The sequence below is a fragment of the Leishmania martiniquensis genome, chromosome 32, assembly GCF_017916325.1.
Source record: "Leishmania martiniquensis isolate LSCM1 chromosome 32, whole genome shotgun sequence".
NCBI classification, from domain to species: Eukaryota; Euglenozoa; class Kinetoplastea; order Trypanosomatida; family Trypanosomatidae; genus Leishmania; species Leishmania martiniquensis.
This window is the reverse complement of record NC_090167.1, coordinates 935439-962901: the sequence shown is the minus strand read 5'-3', so window position 1 is coordinate 962901 and position 27463 is coordinate 935439. Positions and strand designations below refer to the sequence as shown.

The window sequence follows — 27463 nt, the reverse complement described above, 5'->3', positions numbered from 1 at the left end:
CCCGAGAGGCACGTACACACACACAAAGGTGACGCTGGGTGGAGCTGCTCTTCCCTTTAACGATTAATACGCGCCCCTGCAAGCGACAGGGTAAAATGGCCAAAGGAAAAGGTATCAGATGCGGAGGTAGTCGAGAGGGCTCGCTACCATCGCCCAGCGCACGCACGCACAGGCGACTGCGCATAGGCTCACGTGCTGGCCTGCCACTGCACATTCACTTGTGGTGCTGGCCATCCCATGCTGGTGGGCGCCTTCCGCCAGTCACAGTGGCAGTGAGAGAGAGCGAACGAGAAAGGCCAGAGGGCGCCGGCTTCGTAGAGGGGCCATCCTCACGAGCGCTCTGCCCCCTTTCTCTTGGCGGAAGACATTCCCCTTCACGAGCTGGTCGGCTCGCTCTCTTTCGTACACTTTGGCTGCTCTTTATCGCCCCTCCCCTTCATCGTCGCGTTACCGTAGCGCCCCCACCAGAGGCACTCGCAAAAAAAAACTCAGGAAAGGGAGCCTCACCATGCCGACTTTGCGATATCACGCCGCAGCAATCGCCACTTTCACATGTTCACATTGCCGCGGCTGACAGCCAAATGGTGCGCGGCCTTTCCACACGGACGGTAGGCTCGGGAAAGCACTTATGCCGCCTTATCGCGTCTTGTCGTTGCAACTGCTGCTTTCCTTGCCTGGTAAGTCTGTCAGCCTCCATGCGGGGCATTGTCTCCCACACCTCTTCTTCGTTCCCTGCATCCAACTTCTTTCCGAAACATTCGACATCGGACACGACATCTTCAAGGATCTCCGGTGCAGCATTACCATCTCGGCACTCCCCCGGCAGCGCTCGGGCCGGCGCCGCTTGCCGCCATCATCCTCGACATCCCTGCCAAGGCTCCCGTGCCGGACTAGGTGCTGATACCTCCGCTTCGACGGAACCATACGCGTTCCCTGTGGGACGCGCTTTGCGCTACGTGCAGCTCGGTCGGCGCTATCACGACGGAACCGAGGGACAGGCGGATTTGCTGAATTGGCTGGCAGAGATGACCTGTCGTCCTTCTGCAGATGCCATGAGGCATTTCGCCGGTGGCTGGGGTGGCGATACGACGAACTATGATGCCTCGGAGACGGCTGTTCACGAACCGGAGCTCGTCGCGGAGGTCTCGAGCTTTGCGAGGTACCACGCCCATCATGTCTTGATCGAATTCAAAGCGCTGCGCCGCCGAATCGCTGAGGCGAGACCCTGTGCACAGGCTGCGCGAGGCAACTTGCAGCGACCCGCAAATTCTTCACCGTCGAATTGTCACAAGCGCGGTGCAGAGCGTGATACTGAAGAGCTCTCAGCGCCCTCTTTCACGCCGGTGTCTCAGCATCTGCTTCCGACCCACCTCATTGCCGCGCTGACGCAGTCGCTCTTCAATGTGACTGTGCTGCTGCATGTGAGCGGCCTTTTCGGTGTCGCGGATGCCCACGTAGAGCGTCTGTTGGATGTATGCTTCTCCACCTCCATCTTTCTTGCGCAGGATGCCGCTGCGGCCGCGTCTGTGACGCATCCGCAGCGAGACAGCTATACTGCATCATCTACATCCTCTGAAACTTCCCAGCAGAATGGCGCTCCTGCTGCCGTCGCTGAAGCGCCATTGAGCTTACGCCATCTGCACTCGCTTCACTGGGCGATCGTACACTTTGCGGCGGGGGTGCAATATTGGGGACTGCTGGACCACACAAGACCACTACAAGATGTGGAGAAGACGCAGCGCCCGTACGAGCGTCTGCTCCAGGTACACGCTGCACTGCTATGTGAGCAGACGCGCCGCTGCGTGGATCATGCCTTGTGGCATGAGCTGGTGCTGCTCAAGGCGGGCCGCCGAGCGAGTGCAGCACGAGATGCTTGGTTTATGGGCCCCGATGCAGCAGCGTACTCGCCGCTTTTTGATGCGCTAGCGAATTCCGCTGCGCCTCACGGCATCGCAGCGAATCTAGACTCGCTCGCGCGATGCGTGCCGGCGCGCCTGCAGCAGCGCCGCCTGCAGCTTCTGCCTCTGCTGTGGCTGTCCCTTCTCTGTGCTCAGCTGCAGAAAAGAGAGCCACCAGCGTCTGCCGGACACCGCGGCTCGCGCTCTCCGCTGAATGGGGTGGAGGTGACGTGGGCTTCCGCGCGGCACGCATTCGCCGCCCTCTTGCCGCTCTTCTCGAAGGACGCGCGATGGGACGTGACGGCATGGGCAGCGCTGCATCTTCTCTTTCTGCCGCACAAAGAGCGCTCACTTGATGTAAATGGCGTTGGGGCCGGGGCGACGCACACATGCGACGTCTCTACGGCATCCACAACCGCGAATGCGAGCTGGACAGAGCTGTGCGCGCTCCTGTCGCGCGTCGAACAGGACGGCACCATGCTGGACCTCGGAGTGGCACTTCCGGGACCCACTGGCATACACGCGGAGTCCTCGGCGTATTTTCACCTCGCTTTGTTCCTCAGACGTTGGTTGGATGGGGCGACGGCACCGCCATCTGCGCCTTCGTTACGCAGCACCCCTCAGGCTGGAGTTGCAGGCAGCAGCATGCGCACCAGCCGCCCTGACAGTTCGTTGGCCACATTGCAGGCCCCGCTACACACACCGGGACAGCTTTACCGTGCACTGCAAAGCATTCCGCTCTCCACCCTGTACATCCCTTCACCCACGCCCTCTCCTCGTGGCAGCGTTTACTCCACTGCTGCGTGCGCTGAGGGTGCCTGGATCCAACCATCGAAGCAGCAGTCGCTGTCCGTCACCACGGAGGGTGCGCGGCTACTCAATCAGATGCTGCTGCGTGTGCTGCTGCAGTGGCGCAGCGATCGGCGTGTTCGGCGGGCACCGCAAAGCGGTGACGGTGGCGCCATGCCAGCAATGGCAGTGCTCCAGAAGAGGCTCTCTGCGGGCAGCGCTGCTGAGCCCCTCGTCTCGGACCGCGCACGGCTCGCTGCGACGCCGTGCGCCGAAACCGCCGGGTCAAGCGGATGGATGGAAGCGACCCACGTGTCGCACAGCGACTCGCCTCCAGCTGCGCGTCTCCAAGTATCCCTAGGCCTACCCCAAAAGAAGATCGTCTCCGCTTCGGAGAGCCGGCTGCGGTGGGAGCGGGAGGTCGTGTGCGTCCTTAAAGCTGTTCTGCACCTGGGTGCGCTGATGAACCAAGGTGCGAACGGTGATATTGCACGTGACGACAGCAGTGACTGTGGTGTTGCGCTCATCCGGGCAGTTGTTGCGCCAACAGCCCAAGCAGCCGCCCGTGCGCTAGCGGAGCAGCTCGGTGGGTCCCTTTTACCGTGGCGGTTGCTTCTCCTCCACTGCGAACATGTGTCGCTCACTTCGGCCGAGCTGCAGCTTCTTAAAACGCTGGATGACACCCTGCGCCGTGTGCTGCTCATGCCCTCGCCCCAACGTGCTGACGCAAGCGATGCAGCGGCTACTGTGCCACAAATGGTGATGGGAGCGCTGCCAATGAGTTATCGTGTGTCGATGAATGCGCTCATGCGCAGAGCTGTTTGATCGCCCATGCGGTATTCCTTCAGCCTTTTCGGCCTTCTTTTTCAGTGTCTTCATGCTGACTTCCCCAGTGACGGGCAAGTGTGTTTGTGTGGGCAAAGGCGGAGGGAGAGAGGCACCGCACTGCGTCGCGCCTCAGCGGCGTCAGTACCCCCTCTGTGAGGCGTGCCTCTTCGGCTGCTTCGCATGGCGGGACTGCCCTCCTCCCTCCCGCGTGTGAGGGGCATAGAGGGGAGGGGGCCGAGCGGACTCGAAGCCGTGCCTTGTGTGGCACAGAAAATGGATGCGCGGCAAAAATGTATTGCTGCACTCGCTGTCTTTTGGCCAGTAAAAGAGCAGCTGAGCGGTCAACCGGGGTGCTGCGCGTGCGTCTTTACCGGCGGGCGCTTACGCCCTTCCCTTTTTTTCGAGGATTGGCCGCACTTGTTCTTTTCCATTTGGTCTCCGTCTGCCATTTTTTTCCCTCTCCGCCCCTTCCTCCTTCTTCGCCCTCTCCTGCCATCGCGGCTGCACAACTCCCTACGGCGTCCGCCTGATGCTGTCTCTGATGCGTCCTTTGACCCTTTTCGACATAAGAGGGATGCTAAGAGACGGCAAGAGGGATCACCAACACATACAGACACACATACACAAGTGGGGTTGAGCTGGTGACGGTGGTACGCGAAGGGAGCGACAGGGATTCACGCCGCTACCCGCGCGCGCGTGCCGCTGAGAAGACTGTGGCTTGCACGCAGCTGCACAACCGGGACAGAAAGGGCCGACGGGATCGAATCCTTTGCGTCCCATTCGTTGGGAAACGTGGTGGTGCTGCAGCACACGCATTGCCACCCTCTTCTCTGCGTCCGCGTCGGAGAACTGCTCGAATGCAGGGTCATCTGTGCGACGAAGACCGTGATGCCGTATCTTTCGTATAATACGCTCGATGGAACGCCAAGCGCTTCACGAGAGGGTGTGGCAGGCGGCTGCTACGCCTTCTCGCCGTCTTGTGGAACGGCCTCCTCTTATGCCTCTGTGATGGACCGTGTGGACGAGTTCAACTGCGACGTGCCTACCAAAGGCAATAACACTCCCGTGCGACGTCCTTTACAACGAGTAGACTACCAGTTGGACACCCACGCGGTAACTGGCGTCTCGTATGCCAGTGCCGTTCACCCGTCGCCCCCAGCGCGAGGCGCGCAGCAACGACTAATCACCGCAAGTACCGACGTGCGCAGTCGTGCGGCGCACAGCTCTCGAACCTGCACATCCTTAGACGGCGCCGCGGCCGGCTCGGCTACTACTCAAGTGAATCCCTACGATGTGGCTCTACCTGCTAGTAGGCTCGACGGAGACAGCACCTACTGGTCACTATGCACCCCTATCTCGTCTATTCAGGCAGGGGATACACCCACACATCACCCCGCCGTGGTGACGGGACGACCTGTTCGCAGTGACTTTGCTGAGGGCGCACGTTTGTTTCACCCAACCGCCCGCATTGGCGGCTCAGCGACGTTAACCGACGCTTCCGCCGCGACGCCGCTGTCCTCGGCATCCCGGTCACCGGTGTCGCTGGGGGCGCGCACCGACGACATGCAGTACGCACCTTCGTTGTCGTTTCCCATGACGACTTGCGGTCAGACGTGTGACAATGATGTGGCGGCGCTACGCTCGCATCTAAGCGCCCTGTTGCGGCAAAGAGCTGAAGCGCCCGTGTTGCGCTTCGCTGCGTCTCACAGCGGCATTGCCCCCGACACCAACAGTGCCGGAGGCCGAGCTAGTGTTCCGCCTTCCTCGTCGCCTTTACGCCGCTCAGTCCCTGACTCTGGAGTGAACAACATCGCCGTTCAGCGCCACCAGCCCCCTGGATGCGCACCACATCCTCAACCATGCAGATCGACGGGCTTTGGCCGACTACCGGGAGAGGTACCCTCTGCGCTAAGCGGACGCCGAATGTCATCCTTCTCGACACTGCTTTGTGCGCGCGAGGAGACCCCTACCCTTGGTAGGGCGAGTGCGCCATACCTGCGCAGCTCTGCAGCACGTCAGCAGCTGCCGCCACCATTCCTCTCGTGCGCCTCGGAAGGTGCCCCTCATTTAGCCGGCACGGGCCACAGCAGTCGGGCAAGCCAAGAGGTGCGCCAGGCACGTGCTCAGCACGCCTTCGACACGCAGGCCGAAGAATTGACTCATGGGCTGGACGAGAGGCTAAAGCTTGTGTTCACGCTAATGCGGCAGGTCATGATTCTGGACGCGCGTGCAGTCGAAGGGCAGGCATCCCTCACGGAAGACTATCGCGAGGAGCTGGTTGGGCAGCTTGAGGGTGGCGAGGATGCGGCGGCCCACACCACACTGCGCTTTGTCGAGCTCTTGAACCGCTACGCTCTGGAGTGGATGAATCAAGGGCAGTACTCCGCAGCTCTGGAGCTGCTGCATCGGGCAGATAAGCTGCTACGGAAAGATGCTGGTCGTCTATTCCGCTATCTGCCAGATCCGGTGGAGCTCGACGCCCCTACGATTACAGGGGTGGCGGGAGGGCGTGCTGACCCTTGCTCTAGCCACAACGCTGCCCCGCAGCAGCAGCCGGCTGCCGCGTCGGCACCAGGCAGGGGTTCCGATCTGAAGGGCCCATCAGCACGCGGGGCCATCGACAGCGGTCTTGGTGTGAACAGCATTGACAACGACACCACTATGCGGAGTATGAGCGTCCCTTTCTTCGCCCGGTCCCAGGAACCACGGAGGCTCAAGGCCGCAGCCGCTGTGGATCACAACTTCGGCGTCTACCACTTCAAGCTGGGGGAGTACACGCTGGCAAGCGCACGCTTCGCGAGGTCGGCGGCTCTGGAAGAAGAACTTCAGGCTCCCGGAATCGGTATCACATACTTCAACATGGCGCAGGCGCAGCACGGCCTTCGTCAGCTAACCGAGGCACTGCGGTACGCCATGCTGGCGGAGGAGGCGGTGGAGCGCCAAGTGTTCTTCACGAAGGACAAAGCGACGCAGATGCAGCGGCGGCTGACGCAGGGATGCTTGTTGCCGGTGGCGAACCTGCCGGAAGGCGGGGGTCTTGCGCGCAGAGGCGGGTTCGATGGGTATGGGAGGGATGCCGCGGCTGCGAGCGCGCCGGCAGTTGGACACTGTTACAGCGATGTCGCGGCCTCTCTTCATGGAGACGAAGAAGAATTGCTCATCCGCACATGGCTCGAGTGGCGCGAGAACGTGTGCTTCTTGTCGTACGTGAAGCAGACGCACGCAGACTGGCTAGATGAGATGGGCCTTTACAAGGCAGCCTATCAATACTATCGAGAGGCACATCGCTGGCTCCTCGCCGTTCCGCGCCTTGCCCTGGAGGAGCAGCAGCGTGCGCAGCTGCTGAAGCAGTGCATGGCAACCATGAAGAAGCGCTGGCGGCGAGAGGAGGTTGAGGTGGAGCTGTATCAGCACCCTTTGCGCAGCTCCTTGACCTCCACGAGCGGGGCCGCGCCACCAGCCTTGCACCCTTCGCGCGGTGCGCTCTCCTGCGCCTTGAGCAAGCGCCGTGCGCGCATGCTCCAGCGGCCTCAGCTGTCCATAGCGGCGTTGTCGGCGGCCGTGCCCATGGCTAAAGATTTTACCTCTCCTTTGCAGAGCACTGTAGTGACTTCGGTGCTGCCGCGCGCTGTGGAGGTTCTTGCTAGGCACCCCCGCAGCGGCTCCCTCGCGCGCAGTTCTGCTGGCCCTCCTGGTCCGCAGGAGGGGTCAACTCTCCGACCGACCGCGAAGACTCCCATGCTGCGCCCTTCAAGAGCAGCGCAGGCACGTCCCCGCCCCAGCAGTGCGAGCGCCGCACTGCGCTCCGTGTATGAACCACGCCGGTCGTCTGCATTGCTGTTTCCAAATCGACAAAGCGCGGACGACCATGTGACGGCTGCTGCCGAGCAGGAGTGCGCACCCATGACACCTTCATCACCAATGCAGAGGGGGCAGCAGCAGCAGCAGCACAGTGACCGGAAACCATCGTGGAACCCATCGACGCGCGTGCCGATGCCGCCGCCAAGCCGGCGCACCGGCCACCACACGTCGACCGAGCGAGACGGATCAGCCGCACCTTGCCCGCTACCGCGCCGCAGCTCTGTTTTTTCGTCGCACGACCGCACGAGAGAGCCAGAGGTGCTGATGTCGGCGCAGCTGCCGCCCCGGCCATCCTCTACGTCGCGTAGTGCACACCCGCGGCACGCCTCCCAGCATCGTCATTCACCGTCTCACGAGTCGGCCGGGATGAGCAGCACATCGGCGGCATCGTGTGTGGTGCGAAGCCTCGTTTTCGAAGCGGAGCCCAGGATGCCATCGCCGTGCCCGCGGCATCACAGTGGGGGCGTCACCCTCGAGACGATTCGCGTCAAGGGCCTCGAAGAAGCTTCCGGGGTGTCGCTACCGCAAAGGACTGAATTCCTCGCTACACCGCAGGGAGGCAGTACTGGTGCGGGGGCTGCAGACCTCGCCACATCGGTCTGGCTAGCCGCGCACACCCCATCGGCCCTCACACCATCCTTCTCTCGCACTCCCGAGGACTTGACGTGGTGCGTGACTGTGCTGCAAGCCTTCCTGCGTTCTCGCTGCTGCCGTCAGAGATTGCCGAAGATGGAGGTGGAGAGGGACCGAAGCGAGCACGCGGCTGAAGACAAGGCGCTTATCCCATCACATCGAAGGTCGCCTTCAAGCGAAGCGGCAGCTGCGAAGGCCGATGAACCGAGCCACGTCAATGACATGAGTAGAGCGGGGATACGCGACGGTGACGGCGCGCTGAGTGACGAACAGTCGCGCTTGCTGCCATCCACGTCGGCGATGATATCAGCGAGGCGGCAGGCGGAGCTTCATATGTCGCAGCTCTCTAGCGTGGATGTCTCCAGCACCCTTGTTTCTGGTGGTATAGGCAGCGCTTCTTGCAGAGGGCTCGCAGCTCAGCCATCCTCGTCGGCTGCTGTGGCACACGCGCCGCGCGCCGAAGGCGGTGGCTCGCACGCCAAGGTAGTGGCAACGGGCGAGGACCTCGGCGCCCATGTCGCAGGAGTGAGGCTCGAGCCCTTAACGACACCTGAAAAGGGCGAAACGTGTGCTAGTGAGTGCAAAGACCTGAGTGGCGACGTGAACGGGGAGCGAGGTGCAGTAGCGGTAGCTGCCCTCGTGGGGCGAGGTAAGTCGCCTATTCCTTACGAGAGCGACGACGGGGAGGCGAGTAGTAGCTCAGCTGCGGAGGAGTCTTCCAGTGCTAACGTCCCTTGTCCTTTTTACCGTGAGAATGTCGGCGGTGACAGAGGCGGCGTCGGAGCTGAGGATTCGACAGCCACAAGTAATGGCGGTACTATAAGCAAGTATAGTGACGTAACAGCCGTCGCATCAGCGTCCTCCCCGGGAGATCACGAAAAAGATGACGTGGCAAAGACCGACCGCCGCAAGCCTCATATTACAGACAGCGCCGGTGCGCCCCTAGTAGAGTCACTTGATTCTCGGCGGCGAAGCCGTGCGCGACCGCTGGCAGACGCGGTGATGAAGAAGGGGGAGGGGGGCCGATTCGGTGACGCATCGGCGATCCTGTCTAAGGCGAGCGTGCACGGCTCCTCGAAGGAGAAGAATAGCAACGTGGGGTGGCCGCCTTCCAAGTCGCAAGCCTCTTCGGCCGCGCGCGGGAGTGGGAGGGCGTCTTCTCTATTACTGCCGGAGCCGGAAGAGCGAATGAGGGGGATGGAGGCCGTGCCTGCTTCTGCCCCACTGCTGCACTCGTTGCAGAGAGAGGTATTACAAAGCCCCCATGCAACAGACCAGTGTACGGGCCAAGCCCACCGCTCAAGCACTGCAGGGCATGATGCGGCGAGCAGGGCGGAGGTACACCTCCTCCTCGACGCCGCGCACCCGACCGTTTCTGACAGAAGTCGCGAGGCCGACCTGGGCGACACGGCAGAGGCGAGGGAAAGAGCGCTTTGCGACGTACTCCCTCCACCCTCTTCTTCCACTGCGGGCGCCGAGAACAGCTGCCTCAGCGGTGTGGAAGTCACTGCTGCATCTCGCGGGCCATTCATGCGCAGATCGATCTCTGCGCACCCAGTTGAGCCCGCCGGAGGCGTGCATGGCGCAGCGCAAAGCAGTAATAGCAGCGCTACGGTGTGTAGGGTTGGCCTTGAGGTGAAGGGTAGCAACGGGCAGGCAATCGAACGGGCACACGAGGATGCAGAGGGAGAGGAAGGTGCCACGGATGTGCTTAGCGGTGCTAGAGCTCCCCCAAGTAGGCAGTCTCTACAGCTGCTGACAAGTCCTGTGAGCGAAGGCGACCATCCACATCAGCAAAGCCGCGCCGCGACTTCGTCGCCGTCCTCACGGCCTTTGAGGAGCAGAGAACCGCGTTACATTGCTTCTTCCACAGCAGCAGGTTCTGCGAGCAGATCGCATGTCGAGGGTGCAGAAGCGCAGTGTCCTGTAGACCGCGTGAACGCCACGGCGACAGCGGTAAGGCGAAGTGCTGAGGTGATTGAGGCGATGGTGGGGGCACGGCCTGCCGAGGTAGTGGAGAGAACCCTGCAGCCTCCGGTGACGCAGCCGCCTCGACGTGGCCGCGTGTTCGTCTTTGTACCGCACAAGATTGTAACACCCGTGCCGACAGAGCTGACAGTCGTGAATTCCAGCTCTCAAAGTGACGATGCCAAGGAGTGTCTTCGCTTCCCTCTGCCGACACCGCAACAGTCCGCCGCCGCTCGCGATACAGAGACGGCCGAGGACGGGGCGGCGAAGTCGCTGCTGCGCTTGGCTGGCGGTAGCCGCACCTCTGGCCCTTCCGATGCGCCACTCTCCTTCAATGAAGAATACTGCGGCACAGCAGCAATGGAGCCGTATGCGACGACTGACGATGAGACACTGGGGCGCCACACTGCGTCGATCGGCTCCACAACGACCCAAGTCACTCAACTCCGGGAAAGTTTCTGGAGGAGCACTCATGACCGCAGCGAGCCTCGACAAGGCGAAGGCGGATCAGCGGTGCTAAATGCGCAGCAGCTGCTGGTTAAACTGGGGGCCGTGGAGCTGACGAAGGTCACACCTCTGGGGACAAAGACGGAGGTCCAAGAGCGAATACCGGAGCCCTCTGACCCCTTGGGGGTTGTGGAGGGCATCGAGGCGCCGGCGATGGTGCAGGATAACCTCGCCAACCCGGCGGACGAGGACGAGAAGCGGGTTCGAGCGGCAGAGCAGGATCTCTTGTCCAGACATGAGACTGGTGCCGCGGAGGACATCGGCGCCCCGCCTCAGCGCATCACCGGCGTACCTGAGACACTGCGCTCTCGGGAGTCTTTCATACCTTCATGCTCGTCACTGATTCTCGCGCCGACAGAGGCACCAGCGGCTGTTGCAGCGGCCGAAGCGCCAAGCGGATGGAACCACACTGCTGAGCTCGAGATGGGCCTAGCTGCGGTCCCCTTGTCTGCATCTCCTCCACCTGAGTCTCCGGGTGAATTGCCAGAGATGTTGGAGGCGCCTGCCGGGATGCTCTCACCGCGGCACCCCCCTCTGGCTGGCGAAAGGCATCTTCCGCGTGTGGGGAGCGGTGCCAGGGAGGCGGTATCTCATGGCGAGGGAGGTGAATCCGCGACCGCGGAGGGAGAGGAGGTAGGCGAAAAAGACACTCACCCTCCCGCCAACCAAGCGGGAGACGGCAACGAGTGTGCGCACAGAAGCTCGTGGCTTGGGAGTGAAGGTGCCCGGGGCAGCGCCTTAGCCACGAAGCAGCTCTCTTTGAAGAACTCTACCTCCCCTCGCCCACCAGAGATTTTTCCTAAGCCACAGCCACAGCAGCATCACCGACACCGCGCGCCGAGCAGCGGGGTGCTGCCATTGCCGGTGTCGGCGCAGTGGCCCACCAGGCACGAATCTACTTGGAGCGACTTGGAGATGGACGAGGCGCAGCGGCGATACATCAGCGACCAAATCGTGCAAGAGGAGGCGGCAACAGTGATACAGCAGGCGTGGAGAGACCATGTAGCGACACGGCTGCGGCGTCAGTTGTACCTGCTGTTGTAAGATTCGGCGGCATGGAAGCAGGAACGCCAAGGCATTGTGCTACCGCTCGAAGTAAGACCTGAAGAGCAACGGCTCCCCCTCCTAACCCGAGCTGTGCCTTTGTCGCCCGCGAAACGGTTCGCAATGGAGTGGCTCTCCTCCCCCTTCCCACCACCACCACACCAACACACGCAATCCTTTAGCGGTACACATCAATTGCCTGCCCCCGAACTGCCTCCTTCAGAACTAGTCCCCTCCTCTCGCCGCCGATGCACGCAGGCACACTCCACTGCGCTTCGGACGCGTTTTACCCCTCCCCCCGCCATTGCGGCTTCACCCATCTACCCATCCTCTCCATTGGTACCCTTCGGCTTCTCTACCATAAGTGCACGCACAGCGTGCGTGACGCTGTGAAGGACGTCTGCGCCTACGGCTTCTTTGGTGTCGTTTCACGCACGCTCTTTTCTTTTCCGTTATGGATAGCCGATCGCACTCTGGTCTGTTGGGTGGCCCCTTCTGTCGCTGTCTTGGGCGTCTGTCTGCCTTCCTCCTCTGAACGCCTGCCTCCCCGCTCTCTTATTCTCTGAATACACGCATCTCATACATGTGCAAACGTGTCTGCGCACGTGCTTGTGTGCCTATCGTGGTGCGAGGTCGAAATTTGGGGACGTCTTTGTGCTTGCCGTGGGCGCCGATGATGGCGTTTCCGGCGCAGTAAGCGCTCCTTTTCCTGACCGCCTTGCCATCTGTCTCTCCCTCTCTCTCCCTTCCCCTCCCTCTCTGTGTTTGTCCTATGCGTTCTTCGCTCGTTACTGCATGGTGTCTTTAGTGGCTGTTTAAGGACGGAACTCTCTGTGGAGGTCGATCAACAGGTCTCTCTGTGCTTGAGCGCGTGTGCGCATCTCGGTGTGCCTGTGCTTCGTCTTACTAAATTTGCACAAGTCTTTTGTTACCCTTTTCACCTTCCTTCCCCTCCCTCTCGCCGTCCTCTCTCAGCGTCGATCAACGTGTGTCTCTTTCCGCCCTCTATACCCCGCCTCCCTCGCGCGCGCTCCTCTTCCCCTTGCGTGCCTATTTGATCTCATAGAGGACAGGCCAACTTGGAGCCGCCAGCAAAGGCGAAATCTTGGGGGGAAGCCCGTGAAAGAGAAACGGCTCTCTCACCAGTACCAACGATATGCCAAGAACACGCCTTCAAGGAGAGAGAAGGAATTTACATCAAGGGATAGCGAGCGCGGCGGTGCCTTCTACATCATCGGATAGGCGAGGCTCAAGGGGGCGCGCCACTGCTCTTGGCCTAGCACTGTGCTCACATCACCTCTTTCGAGCTGGTGCACTCGGGCCGCCTTCTTGGACGCACCTCTGTTGATCTCGACCCCATCCACGATGGGCAGCGAAATAAAGAAAAACGAAAAAAAACACGCGCGCGCGAGAGGGAGGAGATCGAGAGAGGGAGAGAGAGACAGCGCTGGAGGGGCTCGCATGAGCATCCGCTCTCTCGCTTCCTTTTGCCGATCGTCTGTGGCCGGGCTTACTGAAGGGTGCACCCCTCCGCTTCGCATACCTCTTCCTCCATGACGCGATGCTTTCCTTTTCTCTGTGTACAAGCGCCTCTCTCCACATGACGTCCGCGCTGAGTATCGGCATCCCCTTCACGCTCTCCCTGCTCTTCTGGGCACCGTTGGCGTCACACCCTCACCCGACATGCCCCTACAGACAGAGACGCTGACCCATCGGCGAGCGCACCGCACTGAGTGGGCAAAGGCACTGATCCCATTGTGACCCCTTCTTTCTTTCTCCTGTGCTCCCGGCCATCGCCTCACGAACGACATATACATGCTTGGTTGTCTCTGTAGGTGTGCTCTCTGTGCAGTTGAGTGGGTGTGCTTCTCCCTCCAGGCTGATGCTGTCTGCCATGAACCTAGCACCTTTTTTAGCAAAGGAGCAGGCACGCCGTGCTGGGCGGCTTGGCCAGGGAAAAAGTGCGGCGCGAGGGATCCAGTGGTTTTCTCTTGAAGCTACTAGGTGCGGCGGTTGCGCTTCACATGCACCGCGAAGGCCAGCGCCGTGAAGATGCCTGCAGCGCTGCCTTGACACCGTACCATCGGCTTCGCCGGCGAGTAAGGTGCGCGGTTTCCAAGAGGAGGTTTCACCCTGCGATGTCAGCAAGACGTTGCGCTGCTGCAGACGTAGGGGCACCCTTCGAGGCTGGGCGGTGGCACGGCAGAGGAGAATACAAGACGGCGATACTGTTTGAGAGGGCTAGTGTGCTCTGCTCACCGCACCGAGCGCTCGTTTTCCAACGATTGGGGGGGCTTCGGGCAAGCGCGGCTTTGATTACGTCGATGCCTCCGTGATTGCGTGAGCGAGAGAGGACGGCTTCCACTAAAGCAGGAGTCGCTGGGGCGACACCTTGCTCTCCTAGCCCTTCTTCCGAAGGAGCACGAGCAGGCGCCAGGGCCGGAGAGAGGTGCCGCCGATGCGGCGCATGCAGCTGTGGCGCCGTGAATCCTCCTGGAGCCGCCGCGCCATGTGGGGCTGGAGACCGGTGACCCTGTAGCTGCTGAGGAGCGCAAAGTGCCCTCAGCGGTGACGTTGCTGGACCACGTCAGCGTGAGCCCCTCTACTCGCCCTAGAAGTGTTGCACATATGCTCCGCTTACTCATGAACAGGCGCATCGCCAGACAGGTCATTGCCAAAGAGCCGCCTTGAGAGACTGTCACACGCGGGTTGCGTAGGCAACGCCCTATGCTTCCGCTTCGGTGAAAAGTAATATGACTGGCGGTGGGGTCGCGCCTTTGCCTTGGGCATCATCTCGTCTTCTGCAGGGCATCTCTTTACGTGAGTGGCAGCCGGTCCTGGGCTAATCACAGCGAGCTGACGTCAGTGGGCATGATGTGAGGTGTGCGCATGCATGTCTGACACCAGCCTTCCTCTCTTCCTTCAGCGCTTCTGCGCGTTGGTGGCGAAGAGCAACGCGGTGTTCACAGGACTGGGGACTACGCAAGTGCTGCCTATGCCTAGGCATCGTTTGATCGAAGTCTCCGAGGAGGCCGCTCTCACCGCCGTGGCGGCGGTCGCGGACGAGGAGCATGGCGCTCTGCGGCACCTAGTGACCTGAGCTACTCGTATCCGCTGATGAACTCCCCTCCACCTATCGTCCCTCAGTGCTGCACAGGGGGGAGGGAGCTGGAGGTGGTGCCTCAAGTTGGAGCCGTGCCGCGAGAGGAGCTGCAAGAGACTTGGGTGGGTGGCGCAGAGCTTAGCCATGACCGTGATGAACCCGAACGCAGCGAGCGAGCGACACGACGGCTCTTCTACAGATGAGCGGGTTTCAGGGCAGGAGCCCACCGGAGCCCTCGACGCGCGTGTGCGACTAGGCGTTGGGGCTGTGGGTGCTCATGCGGACATCGCCAGACCTCTGTCGCAGCCCGATCTGGCCACTTCAGTACGAGCCAGTGGACGCGGTGAATGAGGGGCTCGCTGGTGAGCCAGCTCTTTCGATGCTACCATCCGGGAAGCGAGTGAGCCGTTCATCAATAAAGCTAGTTTTCCATGGCCTTGGAGAGCTCGAGGTGGCGGACGGTATAGCGGCGTTGTCTCTCACGGTAGGCAACGCCGCTCTTGCATGTGCTGCTCATTGGACTCACCGATACAGTACTTCGGTTACTCACCGGTTGTCCAGGCAGCCGGGATGAGGGTGTACTGCGTAGTGGCGCTACCTTCACCTGATGCCCTCACCGCTGCGTCAACTCGCCCCTCGGCGCTAAGGGGTGAGCAGGGCAAGGAAGTGCTGAGGTACGGCACCACATTCTTCAGTGCCCACCAGGCGGCCCTCAGGGCATTGGCACGCGCGCGGGGGGAGGTGGCACTTAGTCACTCGGCTGTTGCAGAAACGAAGGCTGGAGCATCGCTGAGCAGAAAGCCCACTATTAGTCTGGGAAAGGGGGGACAAGCAGCCAGGGCGGCTCTACTTCTTAGCGCCACGCGGGGATCCCTTTCGCTGAGGTGGCGCCGGGGCGCAGATAAGCGGCTGCGCAGCCAATAGAACGCGCCTACGGTGGAGGAGAATGCGCTCAACGAGCACTGCTACAGCGCGTATGTATGCGTGGCCGTTGGAGGCCAAACCGGCACGCCTGCGCGAGGCCTTCACATCTGCTGCGCCGACTCTTTTCCCTGTCCACGTAGATTCATGAGACGGTTGCGCAATGGAGGCTTGTGTATTCGCTTCTACTCTGCTCGCACCTCGCAGTTTCGGTCGCCTTTTTAGATGGCACGACTTTCGATGCGTACAACGATGCGCGTTTGGTGCGCACTCCTCGAGCAGTGATCTCCCTCACCCCTCCACCCGCACCACGGGTAAATGTGTCAAGTTGTGTAGCATGTCGCCTGACTCTCTCCCTTCCCTCTCCCTCCTCCCTCTTTCGCCCCTGTGCTCGTCTTCAACTCTTGCTCTTAGTGGGTATGCATGCACGCGCGAGGTGTACAGACGCACCTGCCACACTACCCTCTGCGCACTGCTTTCTCTTGGGTGGCGTCTTGCATGCGCGGGCCCTTGAGCGGCACACCGCCAGAGAACACCATCCTGTACCTGTGATGCACCGCGTGCCTATCACTGTCAGCTTCGACGCTCTGGATACTCTCATTCAGATAACGCATGGCTTAGGCTGCCAGTATCGCAGCTCGTACGCTGCCTTCCTGCAGGATCACGGGGTTGATCTCGACGCAAGCTGCCCGAGTGCTACCTGTGCACTGATACAAGAGCTTGCGCTGAAGGCGATTCGTGACCAGGTGTCGGTGGACCGTGCCAGATGGACTCGCTCTGCGGACTCGAAAGAAATGCCGATTGGCGGCGACACGGATGAAGAGCTGAGCTCTTTCTGGAGCCGTGTTTTACGACAGACGTTCAACAGCCCGAGGCTGTATGAGGGGGCTGCTACGGATGTGGTACAGCGCATTCAGGCCATGTGGACCCATCAGCAAAGCGAAGTACGCCGCTTTGAAGAGTATGTGCTGTTTGATCAGTTTGGCTCCACCACAGCCTACCGCTGGTGCCCGGAGGGATTCCGCACGTTGCACTCCCTGCGCGAGTGGAGCCGCAAGCAATTGGGTCGCGTCGAGAGCGCGAAGCGCTCGGTTTCCGTTGAGAGGGCACCAGCGTCTTTTTTGGAGTCAGCTCCCCTTGTTTCAGCTGCACCAGCTCCCGTTCTTTTCCTTGCCGAGCCGCCGTTTGTGGTCACCAACATGGATCCTCGCATACGGAGTGTATTCGCGCGGCTGGGCGCTCTCGAGCCTGGCGCGCGCGGCGAGCCACCCCTGCTGTCACGGGTTATTTCAGCTCGAGATGTGGGCTACGCCAAGCCATCACCGGTAGGCATCCTCACCGGGATTCGTGATGCCGCCGATGCCTACCGCGCGACATGTGGAAGTGATGGCGGTGCGTGCAGGCCGGGCGTAGATGCGCATTTACATGTGCACGTCGGAGACGCGGAAGCCGACCGCGCCGCATGTAAGCGTGCTGAATGCCACTACCTGAAGTGCGACCCTGTCAGGGGTGCGACATGGGAGTCTTTGCACACGAAACTTCGGGAGCTTGAAGCACTCTGTGGGGCAGCGCCACGCTCATCGACAGATACGAGTGGCTGAAGCACCGCATAATGACTCTCCTGCGCGTGGGCTTAGCGCGGATCGCCACGTCTCTGCTGTTTCGCCGTCGGGTTTTCGTTCCTGCGTCACCGCGCCGTCTTGCAAAAAGGCACCAGGGGAAGTGTGTGTGGGTGTGCGTGTGTGTGCCGAGGGTGGAGGAAGAAGTGAGGCGGTCGTTGAGGATAACGCCAGCCGCGCAAAATTAAGCGCAATACATTTTTGCCGCGCATCCATTTTCTGTGCCACACAAGGCACGGCTTCGAGTCCGCTCGGCCCCCTCCCCTCCATGCCCCTCACACGCGGGAGGGAGGAGGGCAATCCCGCCATGCGAAGCAGCCGAAGAGGCACGCCTCACAGAGGGGGTACTGACGCCGCTGAGGCGCGACGCAGTGCGGTGCCTCTCTCCCTCCGCCTTTGCCCACACAAACACACTTGCCCGTCACTGGGGAAGTCAGCATGAAGACACTGAAAAAGAAGGCCGAAAAGGCTGAAGGAATACCGCATGGAAAAAGCAAAGGACGAAGTTCGTGGCATGGCCGGGAAAGACAGCCGACACGTATCAGTCGCGCCAACGTCAGCGCTTCTGCTGCTGTTGCTCGTGGTGGTGTGGCAGGTAGGCGAGACGAGAAGCTGTCGCGATGCTCGTCAGGAAGACGCGGAGAGGGGGAAAGGCTATCGAGTTACCCAACCTAAGGCGCTCTGACTGCCCTTTGTGCTTTGCGTGCCCCCGCGTGCGTGATGGAGTGTGTGCCAAGTCGGGGGCGCCGCGCTGCTTCACATCTGCTCGCATGCCTCCTTGCAACATGGCCATTTCTGATACGATCTCCCTCCCCTCCTCCCCTCTCCAACTGTGCGCCGGCGCTGCACGACACCTCGTCGCATCTACTTTTTCCCCTCCGTATTCATGGCTAAAGGTCACCGACAGAGGCGTCGCACGCGCACGGTCGCACCCAGGCGGATCCGCGTGTGCGCAGGGATTGGATTGTTGGAATTCGGCTGAAAGGGCCCACTACAGAAGCAGCGTCCGGTGAAAAATACGGCGCCGTTAACGGGCCGGCTGATCCACATCGAAGCGGAGCTAAGCAGTCGGAGCAGAGCGTAGAAGTGGCGGACGCGGGCTGTGCCCCCCACCCCCCCACCCGAACACCCCTCAGTGGTGGCGATAGTCCCTTGAAGGAATTGCGAGCTATGAAAGTGATGCACTTGGCGAACTCTGCCGTCATATTTCTTCAGCATGATACCCCGGTACGACGGCCTTGTTCCCACGATTCGGCGACCGGCGTCTGCATCTGCCGTAACTTCTACTCAAGCGAAGCCATCTGCGGTCTCTAGCTCAGTGACGCGCTATGTCATCCGTCCTCTCACCACAGCCAGCGCGGAAGAAGAGCACGCGAGCGCCACGGCGGAGCGCGAGCGGCGGCTGTTTGTGTTCTTACCATCTGTCGACTGCGCCACGCCACCGTGTGAGCTGCGGGTGTCCCCACACTACTTTGAGGACTCAGTGGACGCCCCAGTGGCAGGCAGCGACCTCGACAGCGGTGATGACTTGGGCGAAGATGACGAAAGCCACACTGCATCAACACACGACAGCGCGCGCCAAGATGGTGCGCAGGGCAGTAACCGCAAGCGGAGACGCGCCCGTCGGCGAGAACCAATGCGCCTAGAGTACGGCGGCTTCCCGAGGCGTTCGGCCGCGGAATCCGCCAGCTCGGTTCGGCTTGTCTCCACGCCGGCCTCCGAGTACAGCCATTTGACGTGTGTGCTGCTGCAGCTGCCCACGCCATGGCGCCAACAGAACGGTGACGTGGGCGAGGGACATGACAGGACAGCGTGCTCGCCGCTTTCGCCAACGTCGACGCCACTTATCACCTGCACACCGCTCCGAAGGCCGATACTGCAGCTGTGGGGCGAGAGAAGCTCAGCTAGTGCTGGCCCAAAGGGAGGCCCTTCCTTCTCCGGCAGCAGCGCGACCGGCATCTCAGCCGCCTGGGGCTCTGACACGCCGCTACGGATCCGAAAGAAAGACTGGAAGACCATGGACGCTGCCGAGGCGGATCTGCACAGGCCCAGAAACTGGTCTGGCGATGATGGTGACGTGAGCGACGAAAGTAATGGAAAGCCGTCGAGAAGCGCCGATGAGGCTATCTCTGCACGTACACGCAAGCGGGAGAAAGACGAGGCGACGCATACCGCAGTGCGCGCCTTCCTCGCAGGGGCAAAGGAGGCCCTGCGCCATCGTGGTACAGTCAGCACAGCGGGCGAGCTCTCGCAACAGCAGGCAGCGGTGATCAGCAACGACACTACTTCTGCGCGCGCGTGTGGGGCGGCCCCTATACCAGCCGAGGCAGCTCCCAAGCGGGGGAGCGTGACGCTGCAATTATCGACTGGCTCTCCGCGATCCATGGCGCAGGCATCAGCCGGCACCCCTGCGGTGCGTGCGTCACCGGTGTACCTGCCCCCGGCTTGTGATGCCGATGCTATTGCAGCAGTACCCTCGGGTGCTGCGTCGGCAGATGGCCCCGCTTCGTTGGACTCCCTTGCCTGCACGGTGGTGACGGGAATACGGACAGTCGAGTCGCGCACGGTGGCTACGCTGATGGAGTTGCAGAAGCGGATTCTCAAGCAGCTGCCGGAGTTTGCGGCCATGAGTCAGAAGATGAAGTCGGCTGCAACGAGGCATGAGGCGGTGGCGTGGTTTCAGACGTCGCAACAGGCACTGCGGGCGTGGCTGGAGGAACGCGGCCACGCCATCCACTCGGATGGGACGGTCACTTTTGGGGGCGTATGAGGAAAACAAAGAAAATTTTCTTTTTGTGTGTGGGGAGGGAGCTGAGACAGCAGCAAAGGGGAAAGGCGGAGAGGGGGAGGGGGAGGAAAACGAAGAGTGTGGTGGTGGAGGTAAGCGAGTGCCATCGGGAGGGAGCAGTGCGGCAGGCGCGTATCGCTCATGAGGCTTTGCTTCCCCTGCACGTCAGCTGCTGCTCTGGACTGCGGAAATTGTTGCGGGCTGCTTCCTCCCTCCACCCTCTTTTACAGACACACTCGCCTCTGCCCCGCACCACACTCGGGGCTCACGCCCTTGCCCTGCCTGCTGTCCTCTCTCCTTTGATATATATTGAGTTTGTGAGGCCGTGCCGCCACATGATACGCATTACCGGCACAGGACTAACGGACGGCTGAGGAAGCAGCTCAACCGAAACAAAAAATGGGATGGGGCGAGCAGTGGGTGAGGGGGTACGAGCGGAGAGCTCACGATTTTGCCGCCGGCGTGCAGGGGGAACTTCACGATCGACGAAGCTGACACATTTGAATGCTCCTCGCCTTACATCTCCGGTGACACTTCCGGGTGAACTCTACCTGTGTGACGACTGGCGCGACGCGAGGGTCGTCTTACGCAGCGACGTTGGCTTGCGAAGAAGGACTGCTGTACACCTGCTCCCTGTACTCAGGTGCATATGACGCGCGTAGCTGCCTCTGCGCATCTACGACAATGAAGCGGAGGAGGGGTGAAATGCTCGTCGTGGTTAGAAGGAAATGTGTCCGTGCCGTGTGTCGCTTCGGGGCATCGCCTCCTCCCCGCCACCTCTTTTCGCTCCCTTTCCTTCCCCGGCTTCATCTGTCATTTCTTTTTTTTTTTTCGTTTGTCTGTCTGTTTCACTCGAAACGGTCGTTGCTGTTGCTGTTGGCGCTGTGGGGCCCTCCCCCCTTCTCCCCCTTTCGCTTCATCTTCATTTCGTTGTGTGTTCATTCACCTGAATCGTTAGCAAGCGTCGAATCAGTACGCCAGACGGCATACGGCCTCCGCACATTCAGATATTTTACCCAATATACTTCGTACGCTGTGCTCTTCTTGAAATCACACTCGCCTTTCCTGACGGACGCCGCAAGCTCAGGGAGGCGCATCCTCTCCCGAGCACGGAATCCAGATTCAGTTCACAGATGGAGAGCAGCGCTCTTTGGAATGGCGCGCGTGGCGTGGCTCCACCTAGCGGAGTCGATGGGCGGCCGTCTGGTGCTTCAGCCCCTGTGAGTTTTACCACCCAACCGATGCCAATGACGCATTCACCACGTTCGCCGCCGGCAACCGCGTCCTCGCCCACCGCCGCCGCCGGTTTGGGTGAATTGGCAGGTGGGTCAGGGGGGATTTCTGTGCCTGACGTAGCGGGCGAGGCTGTCAGCGCTGTTCACCAAGCTTCTCTCGCCCTGATGACATCTGCGTCTGCCTCCACAGCGCACCAGCGCACATCACAGCCCCCTTTCTCCGCGTCCTCGGCCTTGCTCTCGCCTTCACTGTCCGCTGCGAGGCAGCATGGTGGCAGTGCGGGCGGCAGCGCCAATGACTTGAATACGCCTCTCTCTCACACCACAACGACGCCTGCCGTGTATGCATGCAAAAATAAGCGCCTCGGCATCGATCGGGAGGGCTCGCACACTAGTGCTGGCTTCTTTGACCCGACCGAGGTGCCAGCGCTGAAGTACACGATACCGGTTAGTGTAACGCGGAATGGCAAAGTGGTCGAGGAGCAACTGGACCCGTTTGAGCTGGGCCGTCTGTACGGCCAGCAGCAGGCGGCTCTCCGCAAACTGCAGAGCCGCTACGACTTCCTCGCTGTGCCGGAGTGGGTGCGGCTGCACCCGCTGCTTGGAACGTACGTTGCCGAGCTGCTCGGCACATTTGGGTGGGTGCTTACGTTGGCGCTGGTTAGCGTTCGCAACGAGAGCATCTTCAGCATTTCTGGCGACACCAACATGACGCCGCTGCCGATCGGCTTCATGTTCACGAGCATGATCTTCACTTTCGGCTACATCTCCGGCTCTCACTTCAACCCTGCCGTGACCATAGCCGTCTTCCTCGTGCGCAAGATGAACCTGACTCAGTGCTGTGCCTACATCCTTTGCCAGCTTGCTGCCGGCCTCGCCGCTGGCGTCGTGGCGATGATCATCCAGGGCAACAAGGAAATTTTCGTGCCCGCAGTGTCGAGCAGCTATGTCTCATCCGGCATCTTCTCGGAGCTCATCTTCACGTTTGCCATGTGCCTCGTCGTGCTGAACATCGGTTACTCTCGTCAGTCTGGCAACTTCTTTTATGGATTTGCCGTAGGCATGACGATCTCCGCTGGCTCAGCCAGCGCTGGGCGCATTTCCGGTGGTGCCTTCAACCCCGCTGCCGCGTCAGGGCTGCAGGTGGCAACGTGTCTCGCCGGTAAGTGTGACGATATCAAGTCTATATGGATCTACTGGCTCGCCCCTGTTGTGGGCGCGGTTCTGGCGGCGCTTCTCTTCTCCCAGATGGCGCAGCCAACGGACACGCAGGTACTAGAGGACAAGAAAGTGTTCCAGGACGTTCACCAGCTGCACCGACAGCGCGTGGCAGCGCAGGAGGTGATTGTCGATGCAGAGGCGGGCACCGGCGCTGTACGCAGCCACGCTGGCGACGATGGCGAAACGGAGCCGCCCTCGTCTTCGGTATCCTGTGCATGGCAGGGACCGTCCTCCCTGTCAAACTCTGCGAAGCCGTGCCACGCTCGGGAGATGAAGGAGCTGTCGGGCGCTCGCGCACCACGGACACGCGAGGAGCGCGATGCTGAGTATGGACAGGTGCGCACGCAAGGCGAAGCAGAAGAGATGGATAGCTGGCACAACCGGCTGTCACCAGCGGTGCCGCGCGCAGACGCGGTGGAGGTCGCCACCACCACTACCACAGGAGAAGGATCGATGTTCAACAGGCATTCGAGCTGATGGCGTCGTGGCGAAGACCCTATTTCGTTCTCTGCGAAAGCCCAAACAGGTGGCATGCGCGCTCATTACCGCACGCACGCACAACCACTACACCCGTTCTCTTCGTTGCGTGCAACTGGTGCATGCGCGGCTGCACTCTCGCTCCCTTTCGGTCACTCACTCAATGGCGGGTGAGCTCGATACGACGGCGCTGCCGCAGCTGCTCTTTGGTGCTGCCCTTTTTGTGGTTGATTGTGTGCATAACGTTTGGCCTTTGCCTCCGCCGGCTATGCTGCTCACTCCATCGTCCTTCCCCTCCTCCCCTTCCCTCACTCAAGCGTCACTAGTGCGTTGCCATCCAAGGTGGGGCTGCGCGCAGGGCCGGGGGGAGGGAGGGTGCAATGCGATGCACATCCGCACAGCTGTCGGGGTGCCACTTCTCGGGTTTAGAAGCGACACTGAAAGAGTGTGGAGTGGCGCTGGTTGATCGACACAGGCGCACCCTCACAAACGCCAAGACGGTGCTGTCTGTGGGTGACCGAGGAATCCATCGATGCGCGCTTCCTCCTTCCTCGTCTTTTTTGTCGGAAGCTGCCAAGCGAGCATACGCTGCCACGCAGCCTTATACGCACACCAGGCAAAGCGCTATCGCTGTGTGTAGGGAGCGAGGGGAGAAAGGCTGACTGGAAGGGGGGAGCCCCACGTCTCACTCATGCGCGCCATCCCCTGTCTCCGTCTGACTCCTTCGTCGCTCTCGCTTCTTCGCTTATTTTTGCATCGTACCGGCCATGAGGAGCGCGCGCGTGCGTCGCTGTGTGCTGCAGATGCATGTCTGCTTCGGTACTCTCTCGAGTGCGGCGCGCCTGTTTGCCTTTCGAGCGCGTGTCTTTTTTCTTCTGTCTCCGTCCCTTTTCCTCTCGCTCGCTCTTTATGGAAAGTAATCCCACGCTCGCCTGCAGAGGGGAGTGCGCGAAGGAGCAGCTGCGCTTCTGCCGTGGCGATGAGTACCGGGGGGGAGGAGGAGAGGAGCAACTCGCACTCGTTCGCTTTCTCGTTGTTTCGTCTCTATTTTTGTTCGGTGGAGCACGTGCGGTCGGTACGTGATTGCGGGGCGACATGAGGGGCCCTTCGTTGTCTCTGTGTGCTGTTGGGCGTACCCCACTGCGGATGGCTCGCTGTGGTGATGCTTATGTTGGCCATGGCGCTGCCACTGCAGCCTTCGCTCCTCTCTCGCTCTTTCATGCCCATCATGTAAGCACACGTGAGAAAGGCAACGGAGAGGAGACAAACAACGCAGACGCATGCGCATCAATCCACACGACGAGGACGAGAGGTGATGCACTCACCGATTCATCCTCGGCTCTCTCGTACAGGAATGGAGAAAAAAATGGAGTCTGTGCCGTGATCGAGGGTGTGTGTGGCAGGTCGCAGCGGTGTCTGTCTGCGAGGCTGACTTCACTTCGTATGTGGGATAGAAGAGAGCGAGCAAGCTGGGGTAGGAAAGAGGAAGTTCGAGTCACAGCAAAGCTCCCCTTGCGAAAAGGTAGACAATGGCGGTTGCCGGCTCTGTTTCCTGGCCGCGTGGTTACCGGCCTCTGGGTCCTGCTCTTGCCTCTCGCCGCCATCATGTCTCCGCGCCCAGGGGAAGGAGGTGATGGTGATAGCGAAGCGACGGCACGAGTGCCCGCCCGCGCGCTCTCTCTCTCTGGCCGTTTTTTTGGAAGGGAGGTGTCCCGCCATAGTTATGAGGGTGCGATGACGCTTATGTGCGTGCGCTTCCTGTCCCCCTGCGTTTTACTCTCTTCATACGCGTACTTTCCTCTTTTTTTTGAGCATCTCCCTCGCAGCCGTTTCGAATGAGGTAAGCACAAAGGCGCTGAGCCATTCGTTGTGCCGTTGTCCGGCGTCTCCTTCACACTATCTTTTTCCTGTGCTTGCTCTCGTCGGCGAGGCATCCGCCACCCTCTCTTACGCAGAAGCCAACCCGCGCTTGCTCGCTTATACCGTCCGAGGAATCCGCACGAGGATGATCCCTCTCCAGAGGGACGCCGCCGCAAATGTGGGCGAGACGTCGTACCTCGCCCGTCAGATTCCCTTTATCCGACTGAGCCGCTACCAAGCAAAGTTTGTGTGTGAGGGTGTTGGCACCTTCATTTTTTTGGTGACCATTTCGCTGGCGGAGATGAACTGCGGTAACCTTGCGGTTGACGGCAAGACTCGCACCCGCAACCTCGCCCCCATAGCTGAGGGCTTCATGCTTTGCGTGCTGATCTTTATGTTCGGATACATCTCTGGCGGCCACTTTAATCCGGCTGTCACCTTCGCCGTTGTCATGATCCGCGGCATGCGAATCGAGGAGGCCGTGTCGTACTGGGTGGCCCAGGTGGTAGGCGCTCTGATCGGCGCGGGGCTTAGCATACTTGTGAACGGCACGACGCGGCACTTGCCTGCGCCGCAGGTGGTGCAGAACACGGCCGAGTACGTCTTCAGTGCCTTTGTCGCGGAGGCTGTGTTCACGATGTTGCTTGTGACAGTGGTGCTGCACGTCGCCTACTCGCAGCAGCGCAGCAACGACTACTACGGCTTGGCAATCGGCATGTGCCTTCTCGCCTCGCAGTACGCTGTCGGTGGCGTGTCGGGGGGCGCCTTCAACCCAGCAGTAGCCACGGGCCTGCAGGTGACCAAGTTTATTGCAGCTGGGTACGTGACGCAGCTCATGTATCTGTGGCTGTACTGGGCGGCGCCGGCATGTGGCGCAGTTGTGGCGGCGTTTGTCTTTAAGATGACCCACCCGATCCCAAAAGATGAGGCAGATGAGGTGCAACAGCAGTGTGTAGCTCGCAATCTCTACAGCTCCAACTGAGGTGCGAGTGCCCCCCCCCATCCCTCTCTCTCCGACGTCGGAGGTGGGGCGGGCACTTGCGTCGTTGCCCTCGTTTGTCTTCTGTTGCTGTCGCATCGGATGCCCCTGGCCCTCTTCTCTTCACTGTCTCCGCGTTATGCCGCCTGACCCTCCGGCGCATGTCTACTCCGATTCTTATGCTTCTCTGCCCGGGTTATGCGTGGGTGCCACCCTCATCACCGCGACGGGGAGGCCCCCCGCCTCTCTTGCGCTCGCTCACGGCTCCTCTCGCGAATGCCTCCCCGTCCCTTCTTTCCCCTTCCCCCCCGAGCATGTGCCCGTAGGCCCGCGCCTCTACGGCGAATAGCCAAACATGAAGTATCGTATGCTTCTGCGAGGGTGCCACAGCGAAGGTGCGCGGCCGTCTGCTTACGTCTCTGCGTGAGAGAGAGGATGGGTGGTGGTGGTGGTGGCGGAGCCACACGAAGCAGCGGCCAACATCATGCAAAGCAGCGCCAAGGAAAAAAGCCCTTGTGTGCGTGCAGGAGTGGGCTCGGATGCCAGGGGGCATATATATGGCTCTCGCCGCAGCACACAGCCGTCGCGGCGGGAAGGGGGTGGGGTGGTGGCGCGTCTCCTTTGCTCTTGTTGGCCCTCCTCCTAGCTCCTGTATCGTGCATACAGGCATACAAGGGCGCCCCGCCTTCGCTCATACTCCGCTTACGGTGTCGATGTCCCGCCGTTGTGCGAGTTACTTCACCGGGGGGAGGGGGAGAGAGGGAGGGAAGTAGGGGGGGCACTGGCGAAGGCGTGCGAGTTTTGCCTCAGCACGACCGCCCCCTCCTCCCACTTGTTGTTTGGTGCCCTCCCCTTCTTTCTCGTCATCTCGTAGCCCGTCCCTCGCTCTTCCCGCTTGCCCCTTTCCTTCGTTTCGGTGCCATCGCCCCCCTTCCCCTTCTTCCGGCAATTGCCTCCCACATCTGGTCCGTGCTTGCTTTCTTCGTCGGCCTTGACGCTTCCGCCGTCTACGCAGACCTCAGCATCAAGAGCGGTAAAGAAAGGGCAAGCACCCGCACTCCACCCCGCACGCGCAGACTCCCACGCGCCACGGTTGCAGTCGCGAACACCGAGCGTGCCCGGTCCTTTAGGAGTGCATGCGTTTATCGAGCCCGTACCCGTACAGTAGGTACCTACTCCTTTGAAAAGAAAAAAAAGAGGTGCCGCCCCTCTGTCGTGAGCGCGTCTTCGGCACTACCCCCCCTTCCTCTCCCCACGCTTGACGTCTGATTGCAGGCGCACCTCTGGCGCACAGCACCACCGCTGTTGCAGGCACCGCATTCATCACATCCGGGGGTAACGGATTATTGTGTACCCGCCTAGGCGACTCACACGATTGAACGAGCTGCCAACCCCTCTGTATCGCTCGTCGTTGTAACGTATTGTGGATGAGCTTCCGCCAAACCATATGCGCGCGCACCCATTGACTTCCTACCCCTACACACACATACACAAATACATACGCATACTCGTGCATTTTTTTCACTGCTTTTACGTGCGAAGTACAGCCGGGCTCGTATGGTGGTGTTAACAGGGCTTCGTGTGGCGTTGATGCATGGATTGCTTCTCCTCCTCCTCCTGGCCAAAGCCGACACGAGGACGTACATACGCGTTCCATCAAGAGGTAGGTTCTGCTTCGCCTCCCACATGCACCACCACACACTCACACAGGCACACAGCGGCTAGAGCTCGA

The 27463-nt window shown here is 60.9% G+C and overlaps 5 protein-coding genes across 5 annotated transcripts; all 5 read left to right on the top strand.

The window, feature by feature from the left end:
• Positions 1-581: 581 nt before the first annotated feature.
• On the top strand, positions 582-3512 carry LSCM1_01893 (uncharacterized protein; the record flags this gene model as incomplete). The annotated part of the gene is made up of 1 exon (XM_067319491.1): positions 582-3512. The coding sequence occupies one exon, from the start codon at positions 582-584 to the stop codon at positions 3510-3512; it is 2931 nt and encodes a 976-aa protein (XP_067176040.1).
• Positions 3513-5438: 1926 nt separating this feature from the next.
• On the top strand, positions 5439-11528 carry LSCM1_01892 (uncharacterized protein; the record flags this gene model as incomplete). The annotated part of the gene is made up of 1 exon (XM_067319490.1): positions 5439-11528. One exon carries the CDS (start codon positions 5439-5441, stop codon positions 11526-11528), a length of 6090 nt encoding a protein of 2029 aa, XP_067176039.1.
• A 4575-nt stretch (positions 11529-16103) lies between these two features.
• Positions 16104-17153, top strand: LSCM1_01891 (uncharacterized protein; the record flags this gene model as incomplete). Its single annotated transcript, XM_067319489.1, has 1 exon — positions 16104-17153. The coding sequence occupies one exon, from the start codon at positions 16104-16106 to the stop codon at positions 17151-17153; it is 1050 nt and encodes a 349-aa protein (XP_067176038.1).
• A 1234-nt stretch (positions 17154-18387) lies between these two features.
• LSCM1_01890 (uncharacterized protein) lies at positions 18388-19941 on the top strand (the record flags this gene model as incomplete). Its single annotated transcript, XM_067319488.1, has 1 exon — positions 18388-19941. One exon carries the CDS (start codon positions 18388-18390, stop codon positions 19939-19941), a length of 1554 nt encoding a protein of 517 aa, XP_067176037.1.
• A 1151-nt stretch (positions 19942-21092) lies between these two features.
• On the top strand, positions 21093-22892 carry LSCM1_01889 (uncharacterized protein; the record flags this gene model as incomplete). Its single annotated transcript, XM_067319487.1, has 1 exon — positions 21093-22892. One exon carries the CDS (start codon positions 21093-21095, stop codon positions 22890-22892), a length of 1800 nt encoding a protein of 599 aa, XP_067176036.1.
• Between the last annotated feature and the right edge of the window lie 4571 nt (positions 22893-27463).